The 15040-nt window shown below is 36.4% G+C and overlaps 1 protein-coding gene across 16 annotated transcripts in view; it reads right to left on the reverse strand.

Annotated features, from left to right (window-relative positions):
* The window catches only part of LOC131678358 (neuronal acetylcholine receptor subunit alpha-7), a 1795942-nt gene that overhangs the window by 616792 nt on the left and 1164110 nt on the right, over positions 1-15040 (reverse strand). For 15 of the 16 annotated variants that reach the window (XR_009303634.1, XR_009303635.1, XM_058958445.1 and 12 more), the window contains one exon: positions 2749-2835. The exons of the other annotated variant lie outside the window; for it this stretch is intronic. Coding sequence is in view for 13 of the 15 variants with exons in the window: in XM_058958445.1 (XP_058814428.1) it covers positions 2749-2835 (87 nt within the window). In the remaining 2 variants the exon portion in view is untranslated. The remainder of the gene's footprint in view (positions 1-2748; positions 2836-15040) is intronic. 16 annotated transcript variants of the gene reach the window in all.

Raw genomic sequence — 15040 nt, forward strand, 5'->3', positions numbered from 1 at the left:
ACACCATTACCATGGTCCGGTATATCTCATATAAAATACCATATGTTGGTGTATTTATGGGTTTTTGAGACCATTTCATAGTGTCTTGATGGTTGGGAATTTTGGCACGGACCATGTTTAAGGTCTTTTCAAGGGGCTGTGTGGTGTTTGAACCCATGAGTATTTGCTCGGGAAACCTACCGTTGTTACCAAAAATTTCTCAGTTTAATCGATTGTTATATGAAAACTGTTGCAAAACTTGGTGTAAATAATATCAGTTTGAGCCCGAGCTTGAAAAAATTGACACGCCTGCGTGAACTTGAAAGAAAACAAAATACAATTCATGCACGTCGCGATAAAAGAAATGTTTGCATCGTTTCCCTCTTCATTCGTTCTAAACAAGAAGTAATCAACTGATCAGAAACGTCTCATAGATTGCCTTAGAGTACGGAAACAATAATGATGTACGTTCTTCTTAGGTGTCGACGAGGAAAAAAAATGATAAGAAATTTTGTAACAAATGTCATAATGGGCAGATATATAATTGTAATTGCATTGCTGTAAAATTAAAAGTCAAGGAATTTTTGTAGTTTTTGAACACTATTTAAAGATGATTTTTATATTATGAATAACCTTTATTAGCATTAAGATCGAACAGTCTTACATTAAAAATTGAAAATGCTATAACATTCGATTTCTATAGATGTATTTTCTAAGATAAATGTTATTGGTTGCCAAAGAATTCAGATAATTAAAAATAGAAACACTTATTCTGAATATTCCAAACCATGACCAAAAGCAACAAATAAAGATTTTAACACCAAAGGTTATATAAGCGAACCCATTATACATTTAGCAAGTGATACAAACATACGCACACGTACAGATAAAAAAAATTAAGAATATAAGAATATATTCCATTTATATATATATATATATATATATATATATATATATATATATATATATATATATATATATATATATATATATATATATATATATATATATATATATATATATATATATATATATATATATATATATATATATATATATATATATATATATTAGGGCATCGCAAAAAAAATTTTTTTTTGAATTCTCAAAGGCCCCCCCTCTCATATTGTGACAAATGTCAAAGTAAGCTCAAATGCCAAATTTCACATCATTTGGACAATTTTAGACCCCCGCCCACTTCGCTTGAAATTTTTGAAATTAGTACTATTGGAAAATATAGAGGAAAAATATATTAAATGCTATAACTTTTGAAGTAGCAATCAGAAAATTACAATTTATACCTCTTTTTAAAAGAAATTACCTTAGTGTTTGAAGGAAGATATTCCTGTTTCTAGACAAATAGGGGAAAGTGGGGTAAGGGTTATTTTGGCCTCAAAATTCCCTATTTTTAATAATTTTTCTGCTCCGTGATGCAAATGATACATATTTCGGAGTTTTTCTAATGTGAAAAAATCTCAGAAATCGAACGGAACCTTTTTGACTTTTGTCCGAATACGGGAAGATTAGGTTATAGGGCCTTTTGTCATTAATATTAAATTTTATCATTTTCTCGTGCATATATCTCCATTATTCTTCAATCAATTCTTATAAAATGTACCTTGTTAAACGTTAAAAATCCTTAGGAACACAATAAAAATAGATTCGTTATCGGTAAAATTCAGAAACATCAAATTATCTGATATTTAGTCTCGATTTCACATTTTTATCATAAAATTGCACATATTAACTCCGTTCAACAACAAAATTCTTATTAAATTTACTACTTTTAGTGTAAAACACGCTTGAGGATCGCATGAGAAAAGTTTCCATCCTGGCAAAATAGGGGAAGTTGAGGTATTAGGACATTTAACGAAAAAAATGTGATTTGTAGAGTTAATGTCCAAAAATTTGATGTTTCTGAATTTTACCGCTAACAAATTCGTTTATGTTGTATTCATAAGAATTTTCCGCGTTCAACAAGCTACATTTCATGAAAATTGATTGAAGAATAATAGAGATATATGCACGAAAAAATTATAAAATTTAATATTAATGACAAAAGGTCCTATAACCCCAACTTCCCGTATTCGGACACGAGTCAAAAAGGTTCCGTTCGATTTCTGAGATTTGTTTACATTAGAAAAACTCCAAAATATGCATGATTTGCATCACAAAGCAGAAAAATTATGAAAAATAGGGAATTTTGGGGCCAAAATGACCCAGTACCCCACTTTCCCCTATTTTTCTAGATAGAGGATATACTAACAATAACTTAGGTCATTTCCTTTAAAAAGAGGTATAAATTGTAATTTTCTGATAGCTACTTCAAAAATTATAGCATTTAGTATATTTTTCCTCTATATTTTCCCTTAGTACCAATTTCAAAAATTTCAAGCGAAGTGGGCGGGGGTCTAAAATTGTCCAAATGATCTGAAATTTGGCATCTAAGCTTACTTCGACATTTGTCACAATATGGGAGGGGGGGGGCTTTGAGAATTCAAAAAAAGTTTTTTTTGCAATGCCCTAATATATATATATATATATATATATATATATATATATATATATATATATATATATATATATATATATATATATATATATATATATATATATATATATATATATATATATATATATATATATATATATATATATATATATATATATATATATATATATATATATATATATATATATATATATATATATATATATATATATATATATATATATATATATATATATATGATTATGTAAATGCACTACCTAATAAGGGAATAGCATCGGATACTTGAGGTAATGTCTCCGCCACTAAGTTCAGGAATACAGTTAATGATAGAAGAATTGTCACACCTGAAAAATCGAAGTTTCTGGTTATCTCTAGAATTAGTTGAAATCTAATGAGTTCAGTTATTGTTGCCGACAAATATATGTGTTGATAATATATGAACCATGCCTTTTTCGCTTGTTCCTCGCGGTAAAACTATATGATAGTTATTTCCGTTTTGTTTTAATGAAAGGGTTTTAAAATTTGCAATAAATGCATTTTTGTTGATAAAGTTAGATAAAAGCGTGCGCAAGATAATACACGTTAGGAACAGTGAATGCTAAAATTGAGCGTACACTTGTGATAAAAAATTTTCGAACTAAAAGCTATTCTACGAAAGTATAACAAAATGAATTCTTGTTTTCTTAATTAGTTGATTTCAACGCCACAATAGGGTGAAAAAGGTATTTTGGCTCACTTTAGGACATAGTTTTTAAATTTTGCGAATAAGACGTATAAAGACTGCAAAGGTTGGGTAAATATAGAGTAAACATTTCTGAAGTGCCCCCCCCATTTTTCACAAAGTGGTGAATTTTGCTAGACATGTTTTAATTTTATTGTTTAGGTACCCCCAAACATCTTCGTGAAATATTTTGTCGTTATTCGAAATATTTCCAATAGTTTTAGTTAATTGAAAATTGATACGCCTTTTTACTATATTATTTACAGCTAAAGCTTAATTTCGAATTGCACCAAAGTTCACTGATGGTTAAACAAATGTTTAGTCTAGAAAATGTCGAAAAAAGTTTTAACAAAGCAAATATAAGGTTTTTAAAATATTTGATTTTTTGTGTTACCCGGCATGCGAAAAACAACGCGCGAGCAAAACAGTCGCTGGTCGCCACGGCACGCTTGGACCAACATCGCATGAGCGAGTCGGTGGGAGCTAGGGTTCGTCGCGGTGCGGATGTGGGCGGTAAATGGATTGTCCGCACCGCAACCGCAAAAAAATAATAAAACCGTACCGCTTACCGCAACCGCACTTTATTTACCGCACCGCACCGCGCGGTAATGCGGTAAAATTTAACTTTAACTTTAAGAGACTCCTCAGAATGTAATGTTTATGAAAAAATCAACTTTTAATAAAATTTCATACATTTTAAGGTAAACATTATACATTCAAAAACGTTCTACTGCAGTAATAGGAAAACTTTTATTTTAGCAACTCTTCAGTTAATTGAAAAATGTGGAATAAAAATGTAATAAGAAATGAAGTTGCTTATTTATTTCTTTAAATTTTCACATTTTCAATGTTTTTGACATATGAAAATGAAATGGATGATTTTCGCGTTTACGTAGTAAACCACTTTTCATTCTTAACGGAATTTCACCAAAAAAAAATTTAAAGTCGAAATACCAGTACTTCTATATAGTAGCGCATATATTCCAATACAGTGAAATAAAAACATATTGTATTTCATTAATAAGAACGACGCCATATTTGATGAAAAAAAATTGCCTATACATTACATCTAATCAGGAGTCCGGTCTCAACCGGCACAGAATTAGAAAAACTGCAAAAAATGTACGGTTTGTAGCATACAGCAGAAATGATTTTTAAAAATAGGGGGATTTACGGACAAAATAACCCAAAACTCCAACTTCCGCATTCTTCAAGAAACAGATGTATTATCATTTAAAAACTAAGATTGCTCCCTTTAAAAATGAATGAAGTGTAATTTTCTGTCAAAGAGCCAATGGCAAAAACTTAAATTGAAGTGAACGGGAGTCAAACTATGTGGTATTTGGCAACAAAAGCTTCAAAAAAGCTACAAAATAGTCTTGACTGAAAAATATTAGGACCTAATTTGGTAGAAAATTATAGTAAATTCGAATGGAAGTACGCGAAAAAAAGTTATGTAGCATTATGCTATATTTCACCCTAAAGAGGAAAATTTAATAAACACCAAAATTTCTCACTAGGGTGAAAATTTGTTGGTAAAACCAGTCTTTGCACTTGAGGACACAAATCCTTATTTCTTACACAGTTGCGTTTTGGCTTCGCCTCATCAGAAACCGACACTAACTTTTTGTCGGAATAGATTAGCGCCGGCTTGACGCAAATCCATTAAAACTAAAACACACTTTGTGTTTCAATCGAACGACTGATCAAACGTGATGTCCCGTCCGAGCAGAAGTTCTGTTTATGCCGATGAGACACAGTGAAGCCAAAACTTGTCTTGGCTTAGCAGGCCTATGCGAAAGCACTATGCTATATTTCACCCTAAGGAGGAAAATTTGGTATACACCAACATTTCTCACTAGGGTGATCACGTTTGATCACGTGTTTACGTTACGATATCACGTGTTGTGATATCGAAAACGATTCATAATTCCACGATTTCCAACAGAAATCGAGAGAAGTGATTCACTTTTAAATTGGTTTTAAGAGTAAACATGTATTGTTTTTAAATGATCTAATAATTTTGTCTCTATTTGGATCTTGCATTTTAAGTATTTGAAATGATTAGTTTATGAAGTTTTTCTTAGAAATATAAAATAACAAAAATATGTCATAAAAATAATAGCGTCAAAATATTTCGGACACAGCTAGATTTTCTTTCATTATCAATTAGAATAATCAAAATTATCACTTTATCATTTTTTTGCGGTGCGGTTGCGGTAAAACCGCGCGGTAAAAGCTCTTTCCCGCACCGCATCTGCGGGAAAAAGTGTCTCACCGCACCGCAGATTTTGCGGTGCGGGTGCGGTAAATACCGCGCGGTTGCGGTAATTACCGCAACCGCGACGAACACTAGTGGGAGCTCGCCAAGTCTCTGATCACATCAAATGCAAAGCTAGAGAATGAGTTTCGTTGCGATAGTCTTATCGATAATACCCAATGTAACACATCCTATGTCATCTGAAAATTTGCCATCTAATGTACCGTCATCAATAGTTATTGCATTTCCAGGACAAGCTTTTTTGCTGAGAAGCGTGAATTTCATAGCGCAAAATAGAGAATCAATAGTTTTGAAATAACTCTTTGTATAATCAAACCATTGTAATTTTATTATAATTGTACAAACAGCATAATGTATGACCAGTACAAACTAGCTCTATACGCAATAGTTTATTTATTGCTTCATTGAAGATCTGTATTTGCTCACGGGAGAAAAACCATTTCTTTAGCATATGTAAATATCAATTCGATTGTATATTTGCAATCCAAATTTCATTTATTTGAATTTATGCGTAACGGAAAGATTTTCCCTGGAACATTGGTTAAGTTTTTTTTTTTATTTTATACAAAGAATTACTGCACTCTTCCGGGTGACCTATCAACCACAGAAATATAACTTATTTCAACAAACGGAAACGATGAAGTAATAAACAGTACGTACAAACAATATAAACAGTATGTTTGTATCAAGTATAATCGCACCAACTGGTCTCCTAAAACTGATTTATATAGTCCGTCACACGCCATTTGCCAATCAAAACTCATTATTGCCAACTTTTATACTTGTCTAAAAGGGTCGCGGAGCGTACGGCAGGTTCGCTAGTGCAATGTTGGTCCAAGCGTGCCGTGGCGACCAGCGACGCGAGTTTCGCTCGCGCGCTGTTTTTCGCATACCAACACAAAAAATCAAATATTTTAAAAACTTCATGTTTGCTCAAAAAAAAATTTTCTTGGAATTGAAAGCTGATAATATATGCAACATTTTACAACTTAAACGGTATGAATATCGCGTGAAGGAACCATTTAAAACTGCATTTTTTGAATAATTGTTTAAAAAAAGTAGAAATAGTTAACATATGTTAAAACTTTTTTCGAAATTTTCTAGACTAAACATTTGTTAAACTACCAGTGAAGTTTGGTGAAATTCGAAATTAAGCTTTAGCTGTAAAAAATATTATAATAAAAATGTGTATAAATTTTCAATTAACTAAAACTATTAGAAATATTTCGAATAATGACGAAATATTTCACGAAGGTGTTTGGGGGTACCTAAACAATAAAATTAAAACATGTTTTGCAAAATTCACCACTTTGTGAAAAATGAGGGGGCCACTTCAGAAATTTTTACTCTATACTCATGCACAACATCGGCTTACATCTGACCATCAATACAGATCTCTTAAAATTTACTATCATTTACTAAGAAATCTTTAAAAATTGTATTTTCCATAAAATGATTTTTTTTTATTTCGCCACCCAGATTTCATTTTGACCCGTGGCGGAAATATATTTTGGCCATGGTAACAACTTTGCAAACATATCATCACCCACTTCGTGTATACTTGTTGTAATTTAATATTGTTGGAGTAAACTACCATCATAATAGAGAATTATCAAATTCTATTTTTCTTCTAGCTTTCTCTTTTGATTCCTCCATGTTATTTCTATTAATGTGACTGAATCTCTGAATAAAGACTCGCCATCTCAATCGTTTACCATGTATCTATCAAGTCATTCCAATCGCGTAAGATACCATTGTACCCAGGTATCTGCTACGCCGCTATGATTTCAAAGCCAGCATCTAAAACATCGCGTTAGGGTCGATCCACAATAATCAAATTCAATTTCATTCGACACAATTTTGTGATAGTCAAATTCGTTTAATTTGTTGGTATAACTACTAGAGGTCGCATATCGCTGTTAACACTGAAAATTTATCATCTAGCTCTTACATATGCTAGGCCCATTGGTTTGACGCATATTGCCCCGGGTACACAGATGTCAAAGTAATGGGATACAATATGCTAGAGCGAGACCCCATGTTTCAGTCCGTGAATACATGGAGACAGTATCGCTTTGCTCCCTCTTGTAGTTATAATCTCTTTTGTCCAAAACAAAACATTTCTTCAATTAGCTGTCTAATCTTTTCGCTTTTTAACAAATGTCTAAAAATTGAGTCATGCCGTACGGTATCTGACAAGTGAAAATTCTAGGATAGGATCCGCCAGCTCGTTTCTTCTTATATTTTGCTAATCCCTGCTGAAAACGACATACCCCCACTCGACCAATGTTGCCAAAATATTTGTTTTGTTAAAGTCGTGTCCAAAACTTAAATTGTTCTGATTAAAATATTCTATATTATGTATCAATTTCACGCTCCGGGAAAAACCAATGATGTAGTCTTTATATCCGCATTTAAATGATCATTACGGGTCTTCCATCGGAATACAGCAAAGCAAAATAATATATATTTGTTGTTGGCCATTACGAAAAATATTTCCATGCTCTTCATTTTTGTAAGTTGCTTTCTGAGTCGAGCAACCTCATTCACAAGATCAATCTTCTCTGTTCGCATTTGGTTTAAATATTCTAAAACTACTTTTTTGCAAGGCTTAATTTTTGTTTAGTTTGTATAGGTGTTTAGGTTTGTTCCAGTACTTCATGTGATTTTTTCGGAGAAAACAGCAGTAGAAAATAACACGCTTCTATTTACACCGATGATTGATGCAGTTGAAATCTGTAAAATTCAACTGTATCGATAATACTAAAAGAAGAACAACAAGCGATTTCCAGGATAACTTTCTCACGGTTTGCCCCAAAGTATTGCGAATCTTTTCTTAAATCAACATTGCGACTTTTCAGCCATGCGCCACCGGGCCGTGCGTTGAATTACGCGCCCATCTAGTTTGCATCAGTGCGAGTGAGAAAACATTTTAGACGTTTGTTTTTGTTTCGACCGCACTCGTGTGTATCCCATATAGCAACAACTCGACGAAATGCTATATTATCTCGCGATAGACAATACTCCCAATTCACTCGGCGCTGGAACAAAGACAATTTTTACATGAAGTTGAAATAATTTTCATACTTAGGCTAAATAGTCAGTTACTTGGTTAGACTTCGAAAAGACATTTCCGCATTAATCCGCACACCGCGCTACCGGATCTCTCGGAAACCTGTAGAACTTCAGTTCTGGATAATATGTTTGAATTCGCTTGCCAGAAAATGCCTTGCACTTCATAATTACAGACGGACGTTATGGAAAGAAAGCGGAATCTCAAGAAAACAAAAAAAAAAACAAAACGGTAAACAAAAGTCGTTTTACGTTTTATATCACAATACGACAACACTTCCGTGCAGCCCTTTAGTACTTTTAGTTTCCAAGCCGAACGTTTGCCAATGTCACTTTCGTCCAATCACGAGCTGGTTCAGAATTGGTTCAAAAACAGGGGACAGAGCTGGCCGATCCTATCCTAGTGAAAATCGAGCTTCGAGCAAAATGAGCAGAACAATTTGAGCTGTCAGTGGGGTGGGGCCCATAATTTGTGTGCCCGCTGAGATGTTGACTTATGTCAGTTCAATACAAATGGGATAGAGGTGCCATATACGTGATTGAACCATTGACACGTCTCATTCCCTATGGTTCCCCCGGCCTACCGATAACTACCGATAAACTTTTAGTGACCCTACTGATATTAAGGAATTCTATCTGGCCACCCTGGTCATACTAGAGATTCAACGTCTTTAGTAAGATGACATCAACTGAATAAAAATGCTCGTGTCTAATATGTATGCTTATTTTTCTCGTATAAGACTATTTGCACAAATTTAGTCGATTTCTAAATCTTACGTCAGTTTTAGCTACTGGATTACTAATAAAAATGTCAGGGCAAACATCCATCTCGAGTTATTGAAAGGTGTGAGATCATATGGATTATTCAAAAGTACTACCTTTTGACTGTAATAACAGCTTATACCGCTAGTTTGAAATATACTGGCACGGCAGCAGTGTTTCAACAGGATTTCATTCAATTGTTTACAGAAGTATTTTATAGGGGAACCCGGGACTATTAAGACAGTAGGGGTAATGCGGACCCCCTCGATTTCTCAGAAAATAGCAAGACTATCTAACTGTCGTACATATTCGTGGGATCGCTAATCTGAAACATTAATTTTAAGAGCTGATTTTGATTCTTTGTTCATTGTAGAAATACATTATACTTCCATAAAAACGATAAATATCCCAATTTAGCCCCTCTCTTTTATTTCTCGTTTTTAGAAGTTTCCTCTTGCCTTGTGAAACCGATCAGCTCGAGAGTGCCGCTATGTAACCGCCGTCGCCCTTACCACTACGAAAACTGAAGCGAGAGCGACTCGAGGTCTGATGACTCTTGAAGGATTCCCCGCGGGTCCGAAAAATACCATCCGCCAATCCGACCTATTAGACTGAGGGGCTAATTTGTTTCGCTGATCTCCCGTTTGCCCGAAAGTTGCAAGTTTTGCTCTTCTCTCACGGTCACCATCTACGCCTTCTTTCCCCTGTCCTTGACACAACTGCTGCTACACCGATTTTGGAAGTAAACCCCCCTCTGAATATCTTGACCAAGCATAAGTCTCCGATAAAAAATCAAATTTGTATTCCGTATTCCTAGTTTTAAGATAGCTGTAATTTTTACTCTACGTGAAAACTATTGTCCTCCATCTTGTAAATGGAATTGTATCCCTAGTTTTAAGACATCTGTGCGTTCGATAGGGTGCCTCATTTGTTAATCGTGGCCAAATTTAAGCGCATGGGACTTCCTGAGTGGTTGACACGGTGGATAATGTCATACCTCACCGAGCGTAGTGCATTTGTGCGCATAGATGAAACGAGATCATCTCCGTTTGTGATAGAGTCAGGTGTGCCTCAGGGAAGTCATTTGTGCCCGCTACTGTTTATTTTATTTTGTGAGAAAACTAACGACTGTTGGTGGAATTCTTTTTATAGGGGTTATGTTCGGCTTCCAGTCTTTGAACTATTTAACAAACGGAATATTTACTTATCATCCATGGATGATAAGTAAATATTCCGTTTGTTAAATAGTTCAAAGACTGGAAGCCGAACATAACCCCTATAAAAAGAATTCCACCAACAGTCGTTAGTTTTCTCACAAACTCAACCCTATGGCGAACTTTTATCAACGCATCGACAATGATTATGGGTCTGAAGCGAAAAGAAACCTGAAAGCGTATGCTACGCAAAATCGAAAGTTGGGAAACATGATAAACAGGAAGGATTTTCTTCTGAAGTGTCGTAAAACAGGAGTGTTTCCAATTCACATCACAAACAGCTTCGCATGTTTGTTACCGTTAATCGAAGAGAATAGCCCCTACCTGAATGAAATGAATCGACACACTATGAGGTTCAAGAAAGCTATTCTGAACATAGAGATAAAGCACACCTTCCACAAAATTAAACAAATAAACTCCACACTTGCCACACTAAAATCGTACATCAACAGGCAGATCATGGAGAACGAGAGTACAAAGTTCTTCGAGCAACAAAATGCCTTCCATTGTAGGAACATACAAGCCAATATCAACAGAACAGATAAAAAATACAGAACCATCATCAACAGAACATAGGATACCACCGTATCGAAAACTCCCATATATAACGCCAAAGCCCTCTACAACAATACCGGTCTAGAAATCCCACAAAATGTAGAGCTATTGCTCAGCCTCGGACACAACTTCGCACTACCGTACACAAACCTCAATGATATTCCAACCTACCACATGATAGCAGACATAGAAAATATAATACATCTGAACGATGACCGACAAATCCAAGAGCAGAATAGATGCATAACAGTCAACCAAATTCAAAACTTTCTACATGCGCACAAGTATAAACCTAACGAAAACTCCACAGACAAGTTGTACCGTAGCATAATAACAGCTACGAGAGGATTCTTGAAACAACACCCCGAGATTGTTGTAATAAAAGCCGATAAAGGAAACAGAACAGTGATGATGAAACGAGAGGAGTATGAGATCAAAATGCAACGTCTCATTCAGGATGTTTCCACCTACCAGAAGCTAAACCGAGACCCGACATCAAGCTACCAAAGCAAAAACAATCAAATCGTGAAGCGACTATCAGATCTAAAGCTAATTAACCAACAAACAGCGACTCGCCTGAAAACATACAAAGCAGTATGCCCTCGAATATACGGTGCACCAAAGGCACACAAAGAAGGGCTCCCACTGAGACCGGTAGTACCATGTATGACCTCACCGACATATGAGCTGTCAAAATACGTCGGCAAAATCATCCAACAGTCTATCGCAAGCAAGTACAACGTATCAGACTCATTTTCTTTATGCCAATACATCAATACCGTGAAACTCCCCCCTGGATATGTACTGATATCACTAGATGTTATCTCCCTCTTCACCTGTATCCCCAAAGAACTTGTTCTGCATGACGTTATTGGGAATTGGGACAACATCCAAGAAAATACAAACATCAACTTAGACATGTTCCTTGAAATAACAGAGTTCTGTTTGACCTGCAGTTATTTTCGTTTCAAGGATCAACACTACCAACAAGTGTATGGCACAGCGATGGGAAACCCCTTATCACCAATTATAGCGGATCTAGTTATGGAATCGCTCATAGACAATGTTGTTCGAAAAATCGGCATCGAACTGCCGGTGCTGCGCAAATATGTAGACGATCTACTGCTTGCAGTACCAGCGGACAAAATAGAGGAGGTGAAAGACTCCTTCAATGAATACCATAACAAAATTCAATTCACAGTCGAAGTAGAAAGAGACAGACGAATACCATACCTAGACTTACTTTTGGTTAGACAGTCTGACCAGACAGTGAAAACGGAATGGTATATGAAACCAATAGCATCTGGACGTTTTCTGAACTACCACTCATACCACAACGAACGCACCAAAATTAACGTCGCTGACAATTTCATCAAACGAGTAAGAACCTTCTCCACAAACACTTCCACAAAAACAGCTGATGCAATAATTAAAAGACAGTTGTGACTGAACGACTACCCCACATCCCTTATTAGCCGATTAATCAATAGAGCTAACGAAAAACAAACAAAACCACCCACAGAACAACACAGCATACCGGACAACACACAATACAGATCTATGGTGTACGTAGGAGGACTCTCAACAAAGATTCAAAAACAGTTGAAGCATGACTACCCCGATGTTGTTGTGAGTATGAGGCAAGCTCGCACAATAGGCCATCTACTCCCAACATTGAAGGACAAAATGGAACAGGATGAGAAAAGCAATGTTGTATACAAAATACCTTGCGCCCAGTGCCCAGCTTGCTATGTGGGCATGACATCGAACAAATTAAAAACCAGAATATGCAATCATCGATCCAATGTGAAAAAACTATATGAGCTATGGACTGGTAGTTCATCAGCGGAGGACGAAGAAGTGACTAGAATGAGGGAGAGGACGGCACTTCTAGACCACTGCATAACGAAGCACCACGACTTTGACTTCAATCGGGTAGAGGTATTGGACAGCACATGGAAGAGACAAAATTTAGCTATACTCGAAACATGCCACATTGTAAACACACCACACACAGTCAATAAACGCACTGACACATTCAATTTGAGTAACACGTATGCAGGGGTTTTACACACAGTCAAAAACTTAACAACACAGAGAGGAGAGAGAAGAAAAACAAATCTCAAAAATACACACACGGATCCCACCTAGAGAGGGGTACGATCACTGATCATGAGTACCGCTGTGATCAAAACAGACGTGATACAGAAACAGCAAACACAAATAGTTTTCTTCGTTTACGGACCGTTTTCGGATAATTATTAAACCGCCACATACGTGAGTCAGTGGCAATACGCAAAAGTAACATTTTCAAATTCAAAAGGCATCGCGCCGATAATCATACATTTCTTGCACATTTCACCCTCAGAACAGCTAAATATGACAATTGCACCAATATACGAAGGTGTGCTTGACGATAACACGGTAACTAGCTTAGTAAGTGTTTAGGTTAATCAATGTTTCTTGTAATGTAATTTTGACTGAGTGTAACGTTTTGTAGATTCCTTGAGAAAGGCGCAATACATGTAGCCGAAACGTCGGATGATAAGTAAAAAAAAAGGATGATAAGTAAATATTCCGTTTGTTAAATAGTTCAAAGACTGGAAGCCGAACATAACCCCTATAAAAAGTTTATTTTATTCGTAAACGATTTATGCTCCGCTATACAGTCTCCTAAGTATATGTTTGCTGATGATCTGAAATTTTTCCGTGTAATTGCGTCGGCAGTCGATTGTTGTGCTATTCAAGCCGATATTGATATGCTGCTAAATTGGTGTACTCATAACGGTATGGAAGTAAATGTGCAAAAGTCTGTCCTAGCCCAGTACACGTGCTAACGGTAGGGTCCAATCTACCACACGGGGTGCACTGGGGGCGTGTCGGACTCGAATGGTGACCAGCCATTAATACCGACTAAACTCCATTGGGCTCCGCCATCATTCCTCCCAGGAACTACCTCTCGGTATTACTTCTGGGGGGATGGCTGTACTGAATGTACTCATTCACTCTCACTCGCGCGATCATACATCCTGTATGAGGCTTACTTGGGTGCTCTCTCAATCACACTTTGATTCACTCTCAAACACTCCCACATGAGGCTGACTTTTGTGCTCACCTTTTACGTTCCATGCGAGGCTGACTTGTGTGCTCACCTTACTCATTCCTTGCTAGGCTTACTTTTGTGCTCGCCCTACCCATCCATGTGAGGCTGACTCGAATACCCGACCTTAGCATAACCAGTCGATGGTTCAAGGGCCCAGCATTTCTATGGCAAGCAAGAGAAACATGGCCAGCTGAGCCTTTTAACACCGGTGAAACCAAAGAGGAACTTCGAGCAAGTCTGCTTTATCATAATACAACTAGGGATCCTTTGTTCCATACAGAGAGGTTCTCTACATGGAGACGTCTATGGCGAACGGCAGCAACAGTCATTAGATTCGCCACAAACCTCCAGAGCAGAATCAAGAGCATCGAACTCAAAACTGGCCCACTTTCAGCGAGTGAGTTGAAACAAGCATCGAATTTGCTCTACCAACAAGCTCAAAATGTATCGTATTCAGATGAGATATGTCTTTTAGCGAGTACTGAATCCGAACGCAAATCTCTCTTGAAATCGAGCCCAATATTCAACTTAAATCCTTTCCTCGACAAAGAACGAGTCTTACGCATGCACGGCAGAATCGGAGCATGCGAATATGCTCGTATGGATGCACAGAATCCGGTTATTCTTCCAAAGGACCATTACATCACTAAGCTAATCATCCAGGACTACCATCTTCGGTACCATCACCTGAACCACGAAACCGTCCTAAACGAGATACGTCAGATGTTTCGAATTTCAAAACTGCGAGGGCTGTATAAGAAAATCAGGGCTGACTGTCAGGTGTGTAAAAACCAACGTGCGGTTCCAAATCCTCCGCCAATGGCAGATCTGCCTCAAGCAA

Source organism: Topomyia yanbarensis, chromosome 2, assembly GCF_030247195.1.
Source record: "Topomyia yanbarensis strain Yona2022 chromosome 2, ASM3024719v1, whole genome shotgun sequence".
Lineage (NCBI taxonomy): Eukaryota > Metazoa > Arthropoda > Insecta > Diptera > Culicidae > Topomyia > Topomyia yanbarensis.